We start from the raw sequence: 22,513 nt of genomic DNA, 5'->3' as shown, positions 1-22,513 counted from the left end.
AGCTCAGCCTTTAGGGGCACCAGCAGCTTTAGTCAGGTGTATACCGGGAGCCAGGGCGCCGGACATAGCAGGTAATCTTAGGGTCCTAGGCAAGCACAGGTTCTCAAAGATAGTTATCCATGCAGGAGCTAATGATATATGCCTTCGTCAGTCTGAGGTTACTAAGAGTAACTTTGTAGAGGTGTTTAAATTAGCGAAGGCGATGTCCGATGCTGTAGTATGCTCTGGCCCCATCCCAATGCGGCATGGCGATGTAGCTTACAGCAGGTTATGGTCGCTGAACTGCTGGCTGTCCAGGTGGTGCTCTGAAAACAGTGTGGGCTTTATAGATAATTGGGCTAATTTTGAGGGCACTGCTGGCCTGTTAGGGCGGGACGGTATCCATCCCACTCGGGAAGGTGCTGCTCTCATTTCCTGCAGCATAGGTCATGGTCTCAGAAGGGGTCTAGTTAATTTCTGACAATCCAGAGCCAAGGCCAGGGAGCAGATGAACAGGCTAAACCGACTGTCTGCTAGCTGCACAGAGTCCTCATTCAGGGTCCACTACATCGAGACTGTGTCTGTTCCCCGGGCTAAACAAAAAGGTAGAAATTTTTAGAGTTTTTGCTCCAGTAACCTAATCAATATAAAATTAGATCATACTGACTGTACAGCTGCTGCCAGCACCTTTGATCTAAAGGTGGGGCTAGTAAATATTAGATCTCTTACATCTAAAGCGCTAATGGTTAATGAACTCATTACTGATCAGGAGTTTAATGTACTGTGTTTAACAGAAACATGGATTAAGCCAAATGAATATATAGCATTAAATGAAGCGAGTCCTCCTGGATACAGTTATATACACCAGCCTCGTCTAACTGGCAGAGGAGGAGGCGTCGCGGTTATTTATAATGATTATCTAGGTGTAACACAAAAACCTGGTTATAAATTTAATACATTTGAAGTTCTTCATACTCATATAATGTATGTAGCCTCGAAAAATAAGTCTACCCAGTTAATTCCATTGCTTATTATTTACAGGCCCCCGGGGCCATATTCTGAGTTTCTTTCTGAATTCGCAGATTTTATCTCAGATCTGGTTATTTCCTTAGACAAAGCTTTAGTTGTCGGAGATTTTAATATTCACTTCGATAACCCAGAAGACCCTTTAAAAACAGCGTTTGTGTCCATCTTAGACTCAGTCGGGATTAAGCAGAATGTCATAGGACCGACCCATAATGGTGGTCACACCCTTGATCTAATACTAACATTCAGATTAAACGTAGATAATATAGTCATACTTCCACAGTCTGAAGTTATCTCAGATCATTGTCTCATCTCATTCAAGATATGTCTGAGTAATAATATATGCGCCTCACCACGATACTGTATTAAACGTACTTTCACGTCAACTACTGCACAGAGCTTTATAAATGATCTCCCAGAGCTGTCAACTTTGATTGGGTCACTGTCAGTCCCTGCAGAACTTGATCAGGCAACTGAATGCTTAGAGTCAACATTCCGCCATACTTTAGATAATGTAGCTCCTCTAAAAAGGAAAATGGTCAGAGACAAAAAATTAGCACCCTGGTATAATGATGACACTCGCACATTAAAAGAGACCACTTGAAAATTGGAACGTAAATGGCGTCAAACAAAATTGATAGTGTTCAAATTAGCTTGGAAGGAGAGCTTCCTGAAGTATAGAAAAGCTCTTAGTGCTGCGAGATCAACATATTTCTCCTCCCTAATAGAAGATAACAAAAATAATCCTAGATTCCTATTTAATACTGTAGCAAAATTAACCAGGAATAAGTCCACTATCAACACATGCACACCTGCAGTATGTAGTAGCAACGACTTCATGAATTTTTTTAATGACAAAATTGAGAATATCCGACAAAAAATTCAAACTACTAATTTAAGGTTAGACAATGAAAGTGACCTTGTAGTTAACAATATAACTGTATCAGATCATCAGTTAGAATGTTTTACTCCCCTAAAAGAAACTGAATTACTTTCATTAATCTCTACATCAAAAGCCTCAACTTGCGTACTAGATCCCTTACCGACACATCTATTCAAACAGATAATGCCTGGAGTAATTGAACCACTTCTAAAAATAATAAATTCTTCTCTTATGATTGGCTATGTACCCAAATCCTTTAAACTAGCAGTTATCAAACCCCTGATTAAAAAACCTGACCTTGATCCCTGTCAGCTGTCCAATTATCGGCCAATATCAAACCTCCCCTTTATCTCCAAAATCCTTGAAAAAGCTGTGGCACAGCAGTTATGCTCATATTTACATAGGAATAACATCCATGAAATGTATCAGTCAGGATTTAGACCTCATCATAGCACAGAGACAGCACTGGTTAAAGTAGTAAACGACCTACTGTTGGCATCTGATCAGGGCTGTGTCTCGCTACTTGTGTTGCTTGACCTTAGTGCAGCATTTGATACCATTGATCATTCCATTCTTCTGGATAGACTAGAAAATGTTGTGGGAGTTAAGGGAATGGCCCTCTCCTGGCTCAGGTCTTATCTAACTGATCGTTATCAGTATGTTGATATAAATGGTGATATTTCTAGATGTACCGAGGTAAAGTTTGGTGTTCCACAAGGTTCTGTCTTGGGTCCACTGCTTTTTTCTCTATATATGTTACCTCTGGGCGATATTATTCGTAAACATTGTATTAGTTTCCACTGTTATGCTGATGACACACAGTTGTATGTCTCTGCAAAACCTGATGAGAGACACCAGCTTAATAGAATTGAGGAATGTGTTAAGGACATTAGACACTGGATGCTTATTAATTTCCTTCTGCTTAACTCTGACAAGACTGAAGTACTTGTGCTAGGACCACATACAGCTAGAAGTAAGTTTTCTGATTACACAGTGACTCTGGATGGCCTTTCTGTTTCTTCACGTGCAGCAGTAAAAGACCTCGGAGTGATTATTGACCCCAGTCTTTCATTCGAAACTCACATTGATAACATCACCCGGATAGCTTTCTTTCATCTCAGAAATATTGCAAAGATAAGAAATTTAATGTCATTGCATGATGCAGAAAAACTAGTCCATGCTTTCGTTACCTCCAGGTTGGATTATTGTAATGCCTTACTGTCTGGATGTTCCAATAAGTGCATAAACAAGCTCCAGTTAGTTCAAAATGCAGCAGCAAGAGTCCTTACTAGAACTAGAAAATATGACCACATCACGCCTGTCTTATCCACACAGCATTGGCTCCCAATCAAATTTCGTATTGATTATAAAATACTACTATTGACCTTTAAAGCACTAAATGGTCTCGCACCACAGTACCTGAGTGAACTTCTGCTCCTCTATGACCCGCCACGCCTACTTAGATCAAAAGGTGCAGGCTATCTGCTGGTACCTCGTATAGTGAAGGCTACATCAGGGGGCAGAGCCTTTTCTTACAAAGCCCCACAGTTATGGAACAGCCTTCCAAGTAATGTTCGGGAATCAGACACAGTCTCAGCATTTAAGTCTAGGCTGAAAACATATCTGTTTAGTCAAGCCTTTTGTTAATGGTGTTTATGAGGTAAAGGAGTAGATCTGGAGGGTCCTCAGACATAGAGTGTTTTGGTAAACTGGGATGTATGGATGCTGTCAGTCCCCACTCGCTTGCTCACTCGAGTTTGTTGACGGTGTAGTGGCTGTCTGCTTTATGTCCCGGGGCTCCCTCATGCTTGTGTTACCTTCTGGCTCTCTCCTTTTAGTTATGCTGTCATAGTTAGTTGCCGGAGTCCCTGCTTGTACTCAGTGCAATATGTATACTGCTCCTACTTATTCAGGTGACATTGGGCATACCTAACAACCTGTATTTTCTTTCCCTCCCCCCCACCCCAAATCTGTCCCTCTGAGTTACATGGAGTCAACAGGAAATATTTTGGTGGAGAGGGTGGAGACCTCGACTGGCTATCGTAGCCTGCAGGGAATCGGCCGTCAGAAATTCTGTCGCATGTCCCTGACCCGGTGAAATGTAACTGAATTGTCTTGGCCAGCCCTAAGGGTCCCATCTGCATCTCATCATTGCTGAGGAGTGTGCTCCCATCACCCAATCAAGCATCCAGCCAGAGCAGGTCATGATATTTTTTACCATATTAACATGCCATTGTTGTGTGTTATGCCTGATGTAAAGACTCTTGTCTCTGCGAGCCTACCACACAGATTTAATACTTGTCATTTTTAGGGCATACCTAACAACCTGTGTTTTCTTTCTCTCTCCCCCCCCCCCCCCCCAATCTGTCCCTCTGAGTTACATGTTGATCCTGGGATTGAGATGCTGGCCTCTTCTGCCCCTCGGACCTGCTTGATCCATCCTGGTGCCCTGTGTCTGGTCGGACTTTTATCGCACCGCTCCTGTGAAGGACGGCCCCATGAGGACAGTTGAGGGTTATACCTGTTAAAACTGTTAATATTATAGTCAGGCTGTCTGTTGTTGCCCAAATGAGGATGGGTTCCCTTTTGAGTCTGGTTCCTCTCAAGGTTTCTTCCTCATGTCATCTGAGGGAGTTTTTCCTTGCCACCGTCGCCACAGGCTTGCTCATTGGGGATAGATTAGGGATAAAATTAGCTCATGTTTTAGGTCGTTCAAATTCTGTAAAGCTGCTTTGTGACAATGTTTATTGTTAAAAGCGCTATACAAATAAACTTGATTTGATTTGATTTGAATTTCATTCAGTAATTTTTATTCAGTAGCAAATTTAAATGATTATCCTAAGATCTTCACACTTCTGCTGTCTTTGTCGATGATTCATTTAGAACGCCCGAAGACTCAGTGTGAGCAGCACAGAGACAATGCCCAGGGCAGACCTGGTGGTTTACAGCTGGTGGGAGTGTTCATCCCTGAGTGTGATGAGGAAGGTCGCTACAGGTCTCTACAGTGCCATAGCTCTACAGGATACTGCTGGTGTGTGGACAGTAGGGGACAGGAAAGAGTGGGCACCCATACTCCACCTGGTACCCCACCTACCAACTGTGATGCTCCAGGTAAGCACTGGTAAACCCATTAAAAAAATCTTAGGTTTTAGGCATAACTTCATCAGTTTTGCTTGTGTAGAGCAGAAACCTGTACCCCACCTGGTACCCCACTGACCAACTCCAGGTGCTCCAGGTAAAGGCTCCACAACTCCACAACTTGCAGATGATTCTTCTTAGGGGCCATTTCCTTGTAAGTCTTTTTCAGGAGTTCATTTTACTTCCATCTTCCAGAAATGTAGTTAGGTGTAATTGTAAATCTGGCAGCTTGAGAGCCAGTGGGTGATGTATAGACAGGGGGCATATCAAAAGGAAAGCCTGAATAAATGAGTGTAGAGACATAACATAATGACTGCATATGTTTCATGACAGGTGTACTGCATTATATAGTTAAGCAAATAACATCATACCATACCCTGTGGCATGTGTAAAATTGCTTAGCATACCCAGTTGACATCTATATTGGATCAAGATGGCAAGTTCTAAATGACATAGAAAGAGGTTTCCTCATTGGGGCCAGATGGTAGGGGAATTTTCTGTGTGTCAGTAGAAATAATGGGTAAATGGATATCTGTATTAAGATCTATGGGAATTCCAGTAAACAAGGTCGAAAATTGTTGTTGTAAAGATACATTCAGTGACCGTGATGGTCGTGCACTGAGTGACTGAAATACTTACAAATCAATACACAGTTCTTCTGATAGAGCACCTTTATCCTATAATAAAAATATTTTATCCTGGTAGGAGTGGTCTTTACCTTGTTGACAAGGCTCCCTCCACTGGGACCAACATGTTAGACAGTACTCTCAGCCACCATCATCAAAACACCAACTGAGGGAATATGATTTGGAAGAAAGCCATTCCATTCTCACACAGTTCCAGAGACTTGTAGGAGTTTTTTATTAGTCTTTCTTTGGTCCCTAAAACCTAAAACCATTCTAAGAACTATAAACATTATCAAAGGGTTTTCCCTTGAATTAGTCACCTGTATGAGGGTAAGTCAAAAATTTCTCAGCCAAATTGAAAAAAATCTTTATTTATGAAAATAACAAAGCTATTTCTCTACATATCCTCCATTTAAGTCTAAACACTTCTGCAAGCAATGTTTCCATTGGAGAATTCCTTCTTTGTATTCCTTTTTTTTAATTCTTTTGAATTCCTTTTGAAATTATAACATCTGTCTTAGAACTTTTTGACTTACCCTTGTATATACAGTGTATTCTTTGTGTCCCAAAATATAATTATTTTGAGGTTAGCAATTAGGTCAGCCCCTTGGTGTGGGTCCAGTACCTTTTGGTATTGTATAATATAATCATAAGATATAAAAATACAACCATGCTACTGGGTGGCACGGTGGTGCAGTGGTTAGCACTGTTGCCTCACAGTAAGAAGGTTCTGGGTTTGAACCCAGTGGCCGACAGGGGCCTTTCTATGTGGAGGTTGCATGTTCTACCCGTGTCTGCGTGGGCGTCCTCCGGGTGCTCCGGTTTTCCCCACAGTTCAAAATTCAAAGAAATGCCCTTGAGCAAGGCACCTAACCCCCAACTGCTTCCTGGGCTATCCTACAGCTATCCTGTAGCATAGCTACCCACTGCTCTGGGTGTGTGTGTGTGTGCTCATTGGTCACTTGTGTGTGCATGTGTGTGTTCACTGCTTCAGATGGGTTAAATGCAGAGGAGATATTTCACTATGCTTACAGTACCTTGAAAAAGTATTCATACCCCTTGAATTTTTTCACATTTTTCCACCTTACAGCCACAAACTTAAAAGTTTTTTATTGAGATTTTATGTGATAGACCAACACAGAGTAGCACATAATTGTGAAGTGAAACGAAAATGATAAATGGTCTTCAAAATTTTAAACAAATAAAAATCTGAAAAATGTGGTGTGCATTAGTATTCAGCCCCCCTGCGTCAATACTTTGTAGAGCCACTTTTTGCTGCAATTACAGCTGCAAGTCTTTTGTGGTATGTCTCTACCAGCTTTGCACATCTAGACACTGAAATTTTTGCCCATTCTTCTTTGCAAAATAGCTCAAGCTCAGCCAGATTGGATGGAGAGCATCTCATCTCATCTCATCTCATTATCTCTAGCCGCTTTATCCTGTTCTACAGGGTCGCAGGCAAGCTGGAGCCTATCCCAGCTGACTACGGGAGAAAGGCGGGGTACACCCTGGACAAGTCGCCAGGTCATCACAGGGCTGACACATAGACACAGACAACCATTCACACTCACATTCACACCTACGGTCAATTTAGAGTCACCAGTTAACCTAACCTGCATGTCTTTGGACTGTGGGGGAAACCGGAGCACCCGGAGGAAACCCACGCGGACACGGGGAGAACATGCAAACTCCACACAGAAAGGCCCTCGCCGGCCACAGGGCTCGAACCCGGACCTTCTTGCTGTGAGGCGACAGCGCTAACCACTACACCACCGTGCCGCCCCCATGGAGAGCGTCTGTGAACAGCAATTTTCAAGTCTTGCCACGGATGCTCAATGGGATTTAGGTCTGGACTTTGACTGGGCCATTCTAACACATGAATATTCTTTGATCTAAACCATTCCATTGTAGCTCTGGATGTATGTTTAGGGTCATTATCTTGCTGGAAGGTGAATCTCCTTCCCAGTCTCAAGTCTTTTGCAGCCTCCAATAGGTTTTCTTCTAGGATTGCCCTGTATTTAGCTCCATCCATCTTCCCATCAACTCTGACCAGCTTCCCTGTCCCTGCTGAAGAAAAGCATCCCCATAGCATGATGCTGCCACCACCATGTTTCACAGTGGGGATGGTGTGTGCAGGATGATGAGCAGTGTTAGTTTTCCGCCACACATAGCGCTTTGAATTTAGGCCAAAAAGTTCAACTTTGGTCTCATCTGACCAAAGCACCTTCTTCCACATGTTTGCTGTGTCCCCTACATGGCTTCTGGCAAACTGCAAATGGGACTTCTTATGCCTGTCTTTCAACAATGGCTTTCTTCTTGCCACTCTTCCAAAAAAGGCCAGATTTGTGGAGTGTACGACTTATAGTTGTCCTGTGCACAGATTCTCCCACCTGAGCTGTGGATTTCTGCAGCTCCTCCAGAGTGATCATGGGCCTCTTGGCTGCTTCTCTGACCAGTGCTCTCCTTACTCACTCTGTCAGTTTAGGTGGACGGCCATGTCTTGGTAGGTTTGCAGTTCTGCCATACTTTTTCCATTTTTGAATGATGGATTGAACAGTGCTTCCTGAGATGTTCAGAGCTTGGGATATTTTTTTATAACCTAACCCTGCTTTAAACTTCTCCAGAACTTTATCCTTGACCTGTCTGGTGAGTTCTTTGGTCTTCATGATGCTGTTTGTTTTTCATTGTTCTCTAACAAACCACTGAGGCCTTCGCAGAACAAGTGTATTTATGCTGAGAGTAAATTACACACAGTAGGACTCTATTAACTAATTAGATGACTTCTGAAGGCAATTGATTGCACTGGATTGTATTTAGAGGTATCAGAGTACAGGGGGCTGAATACTAATGCACACCACATTTTTCAGATTTTTATTTGTTTAAAATTTTGAAGACCATTTATCATTTTCGTTTCACTTCACAATTATGTGCTACTCTGTGTTGGTCTATCACATAAAATCTCAATAAAAAACTTTTAAGTTTGTAGTTGTAAGGTGGAAAAATGTGAAAAAGTTCAAGGGGTATGAATACTTTTTCAAGGCACTGTAAGTCTGTGCTTGAGTGTATGTGTGATAAATAAAAGCTTCTTGTTGTTCTTACTAGGAGAGTTCTTGCTAACCCGACTGGGATAGGCAGAGAGTTTGGGACTAGCAAATCTATTAATGCTTGAACTGGTGTCCTCTCAACCATTATGGTGCATATTAACCCAGTCCAATTTTACTTAAGTCTGTAATGACTAGAACCCACCAGCCAAAGCCATCCCCTCCTACACACTAGCATACCAGAACAATTGGCATTGTTCTTATCCTGTGGTTTCATGGTTGAAGCCCACTTTATAATGTCAGTCTGAAAAGTGGGTTCCTTTAGGCAGCCCATCCTCCCTCAAGTCTGGGAACAAGAAACTCAATTCTTTGCTGGCTGCTGTCCAGGGCAAGGTTGGCCTCGGCTTGGTTTCAGCAGAGCTGGAAATCCTAGATGCTTTTTTTGGGTTTTGTTCATGGACATCTGCATGGGTTTTGTTCTTGTACATCAGTTTTATTATGTACATCTGCAAAGATTTTAATGTCTTCCTCTTTAGCAGGACAAAATGACTGAGTTCTTATCCTTGCTTTTTCATTTTCTTTTTGTCAGTAGGACATGATATCCACACCAACAGTTGAGCATTATAGCACTGGACAGTGAGACTAGGCTCAGCTTGACTTGACTTCGCAAATTACCCATAATCATCCACATGATTGCTATTTTAAAGTACGCATTAATGGAATTTGGTTACCCATCTCACCCAGATAACATACAAGCCAAGCTTGGACATACAGGTGGAGGACAAGTAGTGCAGACACTTGATTGATCAAGCACACTGGCATCCTATTCATCTTGTGTTGCTTTTTAAACAGTCTTCAATATTTTCACTAAATATTAAAGTACTGGAACATTTGGCTGTGTTTGAAAGATGCACTATTTTCACAAAGCATAAGCACTCAGAACATATTACAGTAATTCCCTGTGCTTCATACTTAATATGAGAGATAAATATGGCAATGCCAAGCACATTTTGACATCCAATGAAACATGTCAGGTTTCAATTCAAAATTGCTTGTTTCAAATTATGCAATGGGAAAGTGATGCACACTCAGCCAGGACACAGATAGTCCTGGGTTTGCATTTGTTACAGAGCACTGGTGAGCTGCATTGTTCTGTGGAGAAGTACTATTAGAAACAATGTGGTTTACTTTGTCTTACTCTCATTCTATAGTTCATCCTGAACGGCTGAAGACACAATGTGAACAGCACCGAGACACTGTTCAGGCTGGAGTGGATGGTTTGCCGGTAGTAGGAGCATTTGTCCCTGAGTGTGATGAGGAGGGTCGCTACAGGTCTCAACAGTGTCATGGCTCTACAGGACACTGCTGGTGTGTGGACAGTAAAGGGCAGGAGAGAGCAGGAACCCGTACACCACCGGGTACCCCACCTACCAACTGTGATGCTCCAGGTAAACTAACCAGGGGTGGGTTTCCCAAAAGTGTCTTAACACTAAGAGCATCTTAACTAGGAGAGAAAGAGTTCATTGTGCTGCTCACTCTACCATTTAACGATGATCTTTGTGCTGAGATGCTTTTGGGGAAACTCAGGCCAGTTCAATTAGATTTCCTACAGAATTTCAGGATAGTAAGGAGAATCAAACTTATCCCCATTTCCATTTACTTCAAATGTGAGTAGTCACCTGGAATTAGAAGTTCTGCAGCTTGAGGAACCAGTGGGTGATGTGGGGATTGGTGTATTTTACCCATTGAAAGGTGACATGCTTGATTACCAAGATGAAGGACTATTCAGATAATACCAAACTGTGTCCACAGCCCACTCACCAAATGCTGAGTACATCTCACTCCACTGCCTAACTTTGTTCTTGTACTGAGAGTTTTTGGCAAACATATATCTCTCAGTGCTGCGATGACCTGGCGACTTGTCCAGGGTGTACCCTGCCTCTCGCCCATAGTAAGCTGGGATAGGCTCCAGCTTGCCTGCGACCCTGTAGAAGGATAAAGCGGCTAGAGATAATGAGATGAGATGAGATATCTCTCAGTGCTGCGATGACCTGGCGACTTGTCCAGGGTGTACCCTGCCTCTCGCCCATAGTAAGCTGGGATTGGCTCCAGCTTGCCTGCAATCCTGTACAGGATAAGTGGCTACAGATAATGGATGGATGGATGGATGGATGGATGGATGGATGGATGGATGGATGGATGGATGGATGGATGGATGGATGGATGGATGGATGGATGGATGGATATATATCTCTCACTGATTCTGACCTGCCACTTTTTTGGGGGAGGAATTTCCCCAATCCTATTTCTAATGCATCTGCTATGAAGACTAATGTTTCAATGAAGTCTGGGTTCATGAGCAGCAAGGTTCATTTTGAGGGTCTGTTTTTTCAAGGTTCTTTTTTGAGGTTTAAGGAGCCCCTGGTTCATATGATACCCCAGACCACAATTTCCGAGAAGCCCAAGATAGAATTGTTTTGCTGTTAACAGCTACACTATCTTAGCCCCTTGTAGTAGGACCAGGACCTTCAAAAACTGGATAGGTTATTTCACTGATCTGAGGGTATGACATGGCAGTGCAATGTCTTTCAGAAACTATCTCACAGACAATGATCACAGTTCACATTCAGCTCAGGTTCCGGTTACACAACCTTTCTCCTGTGATTAATCAATAATTAATCATAATCTACTTTTTTGGTGGAGTCATTTAGCTGCAAAAACATTTCAAACTACATTGAGCAACTGAATAAATTCTCCAGCTTGTTTAAAGTTATAAAAAGAAATATAACAACTTGCATTATCAGTTTTTATAAATGCTGTTGTGTTGCTTAGCTAGCAAAAAATATGAAAGAAAGAAAGAAAGAAAGAAAGAAAGAAAGAAAGAAAGAAAGAAAGAAAGAAAGAAAGAAAGAAAGAAAGAAAGAAAGAAACTGCATACAGTGTTGTTAAGACATAAATCACACATGTGCCAGTGTTGTCTTGATGTGAGTGCTGTCTGGGTAGAAGTCGTGGGGTTTGAAAAGTTCGTCTTTGGCAGGGCCTTCCACAAAAGGGGCATTTTTAGGGCTTGAACTAGTTCATTTTAATCTGTGTGAACTGAACTTTGAGCTAGGTCTTGTTAAGTGTGAACTTGTATGGGGCATCTGTGGGTATGTAGCCAGTGGAGCTTTGACACCAGTGGAGCTGGTGTCAAACAGTTTCTAGACGTCATTGCAGAAGTGGATGTTCCCATTGGGTTTTGGCACCATGAAAAGGTGACTCAACCACTGTTGTGCATGAATGCATTAAATGAGCACCGTTTATTGAATATGCTTATATTATTAGTGAATGGTGAATTGAATGACTAATGGTGGTGAATGTGAGCATCGTTCACTCACACACCAGAAGTAGGGATAATAGGCAAAAATGTAACTTTCATATTGCAATATGAAATACAATGTATTACAATGTTTTGGGGTCACGCCTTGGAAAATGATTATCTCATAACAATCTTGCTTTTCCCCTTGTCTTAACCAGTGTTGTCGTACGGTGACGAGCTCCGATGCATTGGTCATGACACTACTGATTTGCTTATGTCAATAATGTAGACTCCAATAGCTTTCTGATGGTTGGTGAAATTTGATAATTTAATTGCTGTTCAAAAATTTCAAAGACATGCAGGTTAGGTTAAGTGGTGGCTCTAAATTGACTGTAGGTGTGGATGTGAGCAGGGCCGTCGACAGGGGGGGACAACCGGGTATTTTGTCCCGGGCCCAGGCATGAGGGGGGGCCCAGAACTGGTCCCTCATGAAGATGCCATTAATCATTCTGTTTCATTTCAAAATGTGTTGATTTGGGGGAGAAAAATGTGCTATATTTGCATTCAATGAATGATTTCTGGTTCTTTTGCCTTTATTGTCTTCGAAAATAGATTCAAGAACCCACCTACCACCCCTAATGCAGAAATGGTTTGGTCTTTGATTAAGGCGCCAAATAACACGGCACTATTCCATCATAACGTTTCGACAATAAGCGTGCGAGCCCGTTTGCCAACATGCACAAGTCAGGAGCAAAGAAAAGAAAAGAGAAAAAGAGATGAAGAAGCCAAGAGCCTCAGGGGCTCACTGCATAGATATTTTAGAAAAAATTCAGATGATGCAGAAGGTGGTGAAGGCAGTGGGGCAGCTGAGCCAGGTAAGAACACAGATAACTTTTTTCCAGCCCCGTAATGTAACCCCAGCACGCGCGACGCGCCATTCATAATTATAAAGTAGGGGATAGCAGGGTACACTGAGTGAACACTGAAATGCACAGGGCATTGAATTATTTCATAAACATATCGGTTTAATAACACTGTGTTGCATATATCTCAATGAAGCAAAGAATAGCACATTGGCCCGCAATCATATCCAAATGTTTTAGGCACGCTTGCTGAGCTGCGCTGAGCTGGACTCCGGTTAGCTGAAAGCCCGTGGAACGCTGCCTCTTGTTAATTAAACCTTATTTTGTTGGAAATCATCCCGTGTAGATACGACGGCATGTGAAATTGCCAGCTAGATAGAGTTTAATGTAACGAATGGGCTATAAATGGGGTGTTTTGAGGTTAGTCTGTTGCAAAACATTAAACTTTCGCTTAGACTGGATACTCTTCAAACAATTCCCTTGCTCAAGTGAAAAATGATAGGCCTGTATGAAAAGCGCAATTAATGAAAGTAGCCTAATAAGCCCTAAATGAATAAAACAACCTCTGTTTTATTGTTGTTGCTTACACGTTAAGATTTTGAAATCTTCTCGGTCCAGTTCTATATCCAGGGAACGTTGTAATCCTTTTGGTTTATCCGTAATAAACGTGTCAGCCCCCAGGTCAGATAGGCTAATGTTACGTGGTTGGGAGGGTGTCAATTTTTTTTGTAACATTCTAAATCGAGTACGGAAAGGACGTTTATGAAAAACAAGACAAAAAAATACACTGAAAAACTCACTGTACACATCACTAGTGGCACACACGGACTGGCCATTGGGAGTAGCGGGAGTTTTCCCGGTGGGCCGGTGGTTCAGCGTGGGCCGGCGGAGAAAAAAAAAAAAACAGTTGCGCGCTGGCCTTTAATATGATAAGCAATGTTAACAGTTTCTTAAAGAAACTGTTAACATTGCTTATTACAGTTGTGCGCTGGCCTTTAATATGATAAGCAATGTTAACAGTTTCTTAAAGAAACTGTTAACATTGCTTATCATATTAAAGGCCAGCGCGCAACTGTTTTTTTTTTTTTTTTCTCCGCCGGCCCACGCTGAACCACCGGCCCACCGGGAAAACTCCCACTACTCCCGATGGCCAGTCCGTGTGTGATAGTGGTGATGCTTCTATGTTCAGATTTTGGGAAAGCCATAACTCCGTTCTCATTGACGCCCTGTTCCATCCCGTAAACAATCATTTTGGTTTATCAACTACCTGCGCTCAAACATGTCACAGGAGAGGCTCAATGGGCTGGCTATGCTCTCTATAGAGCGCGAACTTGCAAAGAAGCTGGACTTCAATGACCTTCTTGACGACTTTGCCACAGCAAAAGTCCGGCGCATTGCATTTCGCACCTGAATAGTTGCAGACTAAGGAAATGTTCAAACTGTAAAATATGTTGAAATGTTGAAATAAAATGGTTGACTGTTATAATGGGCTTGGAATACCTGTTATTTAAGGGTTGGAGTGAATGGAGACTGTGAAAAGAGGGGTTGGGTGTGGGTGGTTGCTGTGTGGCGATGTGCGTGCGCGCGTATGTGTGTGTATGTGGGGGGGGCACTCAGATTATTTTGGGGGGGCCCACTCAGATTATTTTGTCCCGGGCCCAGCCAAAGCTGTCAACGGCCCTGGATGTGAGTGTGAATGGTTGTTTGTCTCTATGTGTCAGCCCTCCGATGATCTGGTGACTTGTCCAGGGTGTATTGTGCCTTTTGCCCATCATCAGCTGGGATAGGCTCCAGTTTGCCCACGACTCTGCACAGGATAAGCGGTTATGGATAATGGATGGATGGAACTATGTACTGGTTCATTTTAATCTGTGTAAACTGAACTTTGAGCTAACTCTTGTTAAGTATGAACTTGTATAACCATGATCTGTTGAACCTTTTATTTTTCTTCTCTTATTTTTTTTTTACTTTCTACTCAGTCATCTGAAGGAAGGTGTGAGCTCCTTGAGGAAAGTGTCCTTGAGAAATTTCTGTACAAGTGAAAGTTCTGTGACTCACCAAACCTATGTTTAAGCACAACTTTTTGGTGTACATTAGCAGAATAACAGATCACAGTCACAGATCTTCTGTTTTCTGTCATCAGAAAGGAGAAAATCATGGTTTCCAACAGCAAGGTAATTTAATTCTAATAAACCTGCTTACATACTTGGGGGGAAAAAAACAACAAACCATATACAACCCCGATTCCAAAAAAGTTGGGACAAAGTACAAATTGTAAATAAAAACGGAATGCAATAATGTACAAATCTCAAAAACTGATATTGTATTCACAATAGAACATAGACAACATATCAAATGTCAAAAGTGAGACATTTTGAAATTTCATGCCAAATATTGGCTCATTTGAAATTTCATGACAGCAACACATCTCAAAAAAGTTGGGACAGGGGCAATAAGAGGCTGGAAAAGTTAAAGGTACAAAAAAGGAACAGCTGGAGGACCAAATTGCAACTCATTAGGTCAATTGGCAATAGGTCATTAACATGACTGGGTATAAAAAGAGCATCTTGGAGTGGCAGTGGCTCTCAGAAGTAAAGATGGGAAGAGGATCACCAATCCCCCTAATTCTGCGCCAACAAATAGTGGAGCAATATCAGAAAGGAGTTTGACAGTGTAAAATTGCAAAGAGTTTGAACATATCATCATCTACAGTGCATGATATCATTAAAAGATTCAGAGAATCTGGAAGAATCTCTGTGCATAAGGGTCAAGGCGGGAAAACCATACCGGGTGCCCGTGATCTTCGGGCCCTTAGATGGCACTGCATCACATACAGGCATGCTTCTGTATTGGAAATCACAAAATGGGCTCAGGAATATTTCCGGAGAACATTATCTGTGAACACAATTCACCGTGCCATCTGCCGTTGCCAGCTAAAACTCTATAGATCAAAGAAGAAGCCATATCTAAACATGATCCAGAAGCGCAGACGTCTTCTCTGGGCCAAGGCTCATTTAAAATGGACTGTGGCAAAGTGGAAAACTGTTCTGTGGTCAGACGAATCAAAATTTGAAGTTCTTTATGGAAATCAGGGACGCCGTGTCATTCCGACTAAAGAGGAGAAGGACGACCCAAGTTGTTATCAGCGCTCAGTTCAGAAGCCTGCATCTCTGATGGTATGGGGTTGCATTAGTGCATGTGGCATGGGCAGCTTACACATTTGGAAAGACACATCAATGCTGAAAGGTATATCCAGGTTCTAGAGCAACATATGCTCCCATCCAGACGACGTCTCTTTCAGGGAAGACCTTGCATTTTCCAACATGACAATGCCAAACCACATACTGCATCAATTACAGCATCATGGCTACATAGAAGAAGGGTCCGGGTACTGAACTGGCCAGCCTGCAGTCCAGATCTTTCACCCATAGAAAACATTTGGCGCATCATAAAACGGAAGATACGACAAAAAAGACCTAAGACAGTTGAGCAACTAGAATCCTACATTAGACAAGAATGGGTTAACATTCCTATCCCTAAACTTGAGCAACTTGTCTCCTTAGTCCCCAGACGTTTACAGACTGTTGTAAAGAGAAAAGGGGATGTCTCACAGTGGGAAACATGGCCTTGTCCCAACTTTTTTGAGATGTGGTGTTGTCATGAAATTTAAAATCACCTAATTTTTCTCTTTAAATGATACATTTTCTCAGTTTAAACATTTGATATGTCATCTATGTTCTATTCTGAATAAAATATGGAATTTTGAAACTTCCACATCATTGCATTCCGTTTTTATTTATAATTTGTACTTTGTCCCAACTTTTTTGGAATCGGGGTTGTACATACATCAATCAGCCATAACATTATGACCACTGAGAGGTGAAGTGAATAACATTGATTATCTCATTACAATGGCACCTGTCAAGGGGTGGGATATATTAGGCAGCAAGAGAACAGTCAGTTCTTGAAGTTGATGTATTGGAAGCAGGAAAAATGGGCAAATGTAAGGATCTGAGCGAGTTTGACAAGGGACAAATTGTGATGGCTAGATGACTGGCTCTGAGTATCTCCAAAATGGCACATCTTGTAGAGTATTCCCAGTATGCAGTGGTTAGTACCTACCAAAAGTGGTCCAAGGGAGGACAACCAGCAAACCAGCAGCAGGGTCATGGGTGTCAAAGGCTCACTGATTTGCATGGGGCACGAAGGTTAGTCCATATGGTCCAATCCCACAGAAGTGCTACTGTAGCACATATAGAAATGTGATTAATGTAATCACTCTTCTAATCTGTGTTTGTCTCTCTCTCTCTTGGATGCCATTCATGTAGAACATCCTAAGACTCAGTGTGAGCAGCACAGAGACAGCATGAATGGCAGAGGGGATGTACCGGGAGCCTTTGTCCGTCAGTGTGATGAGGAGGGTGATTACAAGTCATTATAGTGCCATGGCTCCACTGGACACTGTTGGTGTGTGGACAACAGGGGGCAGGAGAGAGTGGGCACCCGCACACTACCTGGTACCCCACCACCGGCTTTACACTGGCGCTGTGTGAGACGGCTGCCTCTCCAGTAGCTCTGTAGTTTTATCTCTTTAAACCTCTTTTTTTCCACCTTTTTTTACTTTTTTGCTCTTCTTACGAAGACATAGTGTGTTTTACTATATAACATACGTTTAACTTTAACATGCAACCAGGAGCCAGTTTTCTCACTTATTTGAGAGAGGAGCTGCTGGCCCTGAAAACAATGGGACGAGCCGGGATACGACACCCCATCCCGGCGGAGCTGAGGAGGAAACCCAGGGGCTGCAAAGCTGGAGCTAAGCTAAAGGCTAGGCTAGCGGACAACCGGCGGCGCTACAAACCATCCATTCCCTCCGTTATCATGGGGAATGTGAACTCGCTGCCGAATAAAGTCGACGAGTTTTCCGCTCTGAACAACCAGTGGATTTACTGGGAGAGCAGCTTATTTATCTTTACGGAGACATGGCTAACAAACCTTGTACCGGATGCTAACGTGGACCTGCGGGGATTCACTGCTGTGAGAGCCGACAGAGACACTAACACATGTGGGAAAAGCAAAGGTGGGGGACTCATCATTTATGTTAACAACTGCTGGTGTAACCCGGGACATATCTCCATAAAGACGGTTTTATGTTGCCTGGACTTGGAGCTGCTAGCCGTTAGCCTGTGGCCATATTATCTGCCGAGGGAGTTCAGTCACGTGATCACCATCTGTGATTACATCCCTCCGAGGGCAGACGCAGCCGCTGCATGTGAGAGGATTCACTCTGTCACAGCAAGGCTGCAGACACAGCACCCTGAGGCATTTATGATCATTTCTAGGGACTTTAATCATGCTACTTTGGACTCTACTTTGGCTGCTTTTTACCAGGCTGTGGATTGTCCAACAAGGAACAACAGGACAATTGACTTGCTGTATGCTAATGTGAGGGATGCATACAGAGTCACACCCCTCCCCCCACTAAGGACGTCTGACCACAACCTGGTTCTTCTACAGCCGAAGTACACCCCCCCGGTTCAAAGGCAGCCTGTAACAACCAGCTCCATCAGGAGGTGGTCCCCTGAAATGGAAGATGCCCTCAGAGACTGCTATGACATCACGGACTGGGATGTGCTGCTTAGCCCACACTGTGAGGACATATGCCCCTTTTCCACCAAAGCAGTTCCAGGGCTGGTTCGGGGCCAGTGCTTAGTTTGGAACCTGGTTTTCTGTTTCCACTGACAAAGAACTGGCTCTGGGGCCAGAAAAACCAGTTCCAGGCTAGCACCAACTCTTTGCTGGGCCAGAGGAAAGAACCGCTTACGTCAGCAGGGGGGCAGAGTTGTTAAGACCAACAACAATAGCAAGATCGTGAAAGGTTGCCATTTTTAAGCGGCGAGAAGCAGCAGCTGTACAAACGTGAAGTCATCCATTATTATTGTTGTTGTTGTTGCTGCTGCTTCTTCTCCATGGTGTTGTTGCTACGATGTTCACGCCAAGGTTTATACAAACACAGTGACGTAACTGACGTATACAGCAACGTAACTGGCATATACAGCGACGTAATGACGTGGCTCCGCTTAGCACCCCGAGCTATGGAAAAGCAAACTGGTTCTCAGCTGGCTTGCAAGTTGAACGAGTTGTGAACCAGCACCAGCACTGGCCCTGAACCAGCCCTGGAACTGATTTGGTGGAAAAGGGGTAATAGAGGGGCTGACACATTGTCTGACAGATTACCTCAACGTGGTCTCCCCCGCTAAGAGTGTACAGTGTTACCCTAATAACAAGCCATGGGTAACACAGGAAGTCAAAGCTGTCCTCAACAGGAAGAAGGCCGTCTTCAGGAGCAGGGATAGGGAGGCGATGAAAGCAGTACAGCAGGAGGTGAAACGCTGCGTGAGGGAAGCTAAGGACAGCTACACGAGAAAGGTGGAGCAGAAGCTGAAGGAGAACAGCATGAGTGAGGTCTGGGAAGGTGTGAAAACCATCACAGGCCACAATACAAAGACCAGAGTCGGTGAGGGGACAGTGGAGAGGGCGAACGAGTTGAATGACTTCTTCAATCAGTTCAACCAGCCCACGTCCCCCCCACCCTCTCCCTCACTGCAGCCATCTCTCCTTCTTCCCTCAACACACCTCCCCCCAGTCATCACAGCAGCCCCCTCCGCCCCCTCCTCTGGAAGACATCATGTATCGTTCCAGTTCCCAAAAAGAATCGGCCCAGCAAGCTGAACGACTTCCGACCGGTGGCACTCACTTCACATCTGATGAAGACATTGGAGCGGCTCTTCCTCAGCCTCCTCAGACCCCAGGTACAACATGCCCAGGACTGCCTGCAGTTTGCGTACCGGGCAGGTGTTGGTGTGGAAGATGCCATCCTCTACCTGCTATACTGAGCCCACTCGCATCTGGATAAGGGAAATGGCACAGTGAGGATTCTCTTCTTGGACTTCTCGAGTGCCTTCAACACCATCCAGCCCCTATTGCTTCAGGACAAACTGAACAGGATGCAAGTGGACCCCTGCCTGGTCACCTGGATCTCCAGCTACCTCACTGACAGGCCGCAGTCCGTCAGGCTGAAGGACATCATGTCTGACACTGTAATTAGCAGCACCGGAGCACCCCAGGGCACGGTGCTGACCCCTCTTCTCTTCACCCTGTACACCGCGGACTTCTGCTACAACTCGGAGTTGTGTCACATTCAGAAGTTTGCTGATGACACAGCCATCGTTGGGTGTATCAGTGATGACAGAGAGGAGGAGTATAGGAGCCTGGTGAGGAACTTTGCTGTGTGGTGCAACAGGAACCATCTGCAGCTCAACACCTCAAAGACCAAGGAGCTGGTCGTTGACTTTGGGAGGTCCAGACCAAGGTCATGACCAGTTCTGATCGAGGGAGTCAAGGTGGAGGCTGTGGATTCCTACAAGTACCTCGGGCTGTGGCTGGACAGCAAGCTGGACTGGACTTGCAACACCAATCACTTATACAGGAAGGGACAGAGCAGGCTATACTTCCTTAGGAGGATGCGGACCTTTAATATCTGCAGGAAACTCCTGTGGATGTTCTAATCAGTCTGTGGTTGCCAGTGTCCTGTTTTACACCGTGGTGTGCTGGGGGGGCAGCACATCCAGGAAGGACATATCCAGGCTAGACAAACTGATCAGGCAGGCCAGCTCTGTGGTCGGCATGAAGCTGGACTCTCTGGTGATGGTGGCAGAGAAGAGGTCTATGGACAAACTATTGAACATCATGTATGACGCCAGTCACCCTCTGCACACCGTCATCAGCAACCAGAGGAGCCTGTTCAGTGACAGAATGCTCCTTCCCAAGTGCAGGACAAACAGACTCAAAAACTCCTTTGTCCCTCACACCATCAAACTGTACAACTCCTCTCTTGGGGGCGGTAACAGGAGGACAGAGGACAGGAAGGAGCAGTAGCCTAGCCTAGCAATAAGCAATACTGGACAATGTACAATATAATGTGCAATATAAAGTGCAATATCTTTCCTGCTTCCCCCCCCCCCCCCACACACACACACACACACACTTACCCTAACCCCACTTCTCCCCCCCTTCCTCCCCTCCCCCTTCCTCTCTTCCCCATATCTTATTCTTTTATATTTGTATATGTAAATACTTAATTTATTTTAATTTATCTAGAAGTTTTTCTCTATTTCTTTTCTCTGTTTATCTGTAATGATGCTGCTGGAATCTTAATTTCCCTGAGGGAACCCTCCCAAAGGGATCAATAAAGTTTAATCTAATCTAATCTAATCTAATCTAATCTAATCTAATCTAATCTAACAACTGTGACGTTCCAGGTAACCACATAAGCTCAGTGTAAACACCACCATTTTCAACCCAGTCTTAAGTATGTGATTTAATATTTTGTTCATCCAGCTACATGGAGACTGTGTACTGATATAAGATCTTAATGAGAACCCACTGTTTCCATCTGAATTGGACTGTTTCCTCACATAGCTGAAGGACCTGGCTGGATTTGTATTTGTTTTGTGCACAAATTTTCCAGTGGTTGAACCTCTTCCTGAAAATTTATTAGTATGGCTTGGCATAACACCCAGATGATGAGGCTTTTTTGTGGATCTTTTGCAAGCAGAACATTTAATTGGCTTAAAGAGGAACAGATCTCTCCCACAGCATGGCCAGAGGGAAGCAGAGAAGCTTTGGCAAGAAATGAATCAAAATTCTTGTCAGCTTTTGCTGCTTTCTGGGTTTCATCTGTAGAGTTTGCTGGGCTGGTTAGCGCCATTGAGCCTGCATGCTGAAATCATCACACACTTGCTTCGAACATTACAGGAAGTCAATAATAATAATAATAAAGGGTGCACCTTAATTGATACACCCAGTACTGGTTTTGGGTATCACTCAGGTACCATGCTCAAGTACCAAAATCCATTACCACATGGTATGACTAAAGCCCAGAGTATACTATTGCCCTGCTGAACATATGACAAGAAATGAACATACTGCATGTATGGAGCAGCAAGGATGGTTTCACAGTCATTTCTCCGTCCTTCTGTCTCATGCTACAGTTCATATAGAGCATCCCAAGACTCCATGTGAACAGCACAGAGACAAAGCACAGAGCCGTGGAGATGATGTGCCTGTGGTGGGAGTGTTCATCCCTGAGTGTGATGAGGAGGGTCGCTACAGGGCTCTACAGTGTCATGGAGCTACAGGACATTGCTGGTGTGTGGACAGTAGGGGGCAGGTGAGAGCAGGGACCCGCACCCCACCTGGGACCCCACCTAGAAACTGTGACATTCCAGGTAATCACATCAGTCCAATGGAGATAAAATAGTTTGGTATTATTATTATTATTATTATTAATCTGGATTTGGTAAAACTGCCAGAATACATACATACATACATACATACATACATACATACATACATACATTACATATATTCTTAAATTACTAAGAAGAGACCATTTTAAGGCATTTTTGCACACTTGGAGAACTGTGCAAAAGTCTTAGCACCCTTTTTTTCATACAAACTTTTGTTATAGATTTCTACTTTATGACTTCTACATTAGGCGGCATGGTGGTGTAGTGGTTAGCGCTGTGGCCTCACAGCAAGAAGGTCTGGATTTGAGCCCCGTGACCAGCAAGGGCCTTTCTGTGTGGAGTTTGCAT

At 43.6% G+C, this 22,513-nt stretch overlaps 1 protein-coding gene across 5 annotated transcripts in view; it reads left to right on the top strand.

Moving 5' to 3' along the window:
- The window catches only part of nid2a (nidogen 2a (osteonidogen)), a 154,559-nt gene that overhangs the window by 100,145 nt on the left and 31,901 nt on the right, over window positions 1–22,513 (top strand). For 4 of the 5 annotated variants that reach the window (XM_060933647.1, XM_060933644.1, XM_060933645.1 and 1 more), the window contains 3 exons: window positions 4,772–4,999; window positions 9,905–10,141; window positions 21,908–22,144. In XM_060933647.1, the coding sequence (XP_060789630.1) occupies window positions 4,772–4,999; window positions 9,905–10,141; window positions 21,908–22,144 (702 nt within the window). The remainder of the gene's footprint in view (window positions 1–4,771; window positions 5,000–9,904; window positions 10,142–21,907; window positions 22,145–22,513) is intronic. The other variant, XM_060933646.1, reaches the window with a different exon arrangement.

This window comes from Neoarius graeffei, chromosome 11, assembly GCF_027579695.1.
Source record: "Neoarius graeffei isolate fNeoGra1 chromosome 11, fNeoGra1.pri, whole genome shotgun sequence".
NCBI classification, from domain to species: domain Eukaryota; kingdom Metazoa; phylum Chordata; class Actinopteri; order Siluriformes; family Ariidae; genus Neoarius; species Neoarius graeffei.
This window is presented reverse-complemented; position numbering and strand designations above follow the sequence as displayed.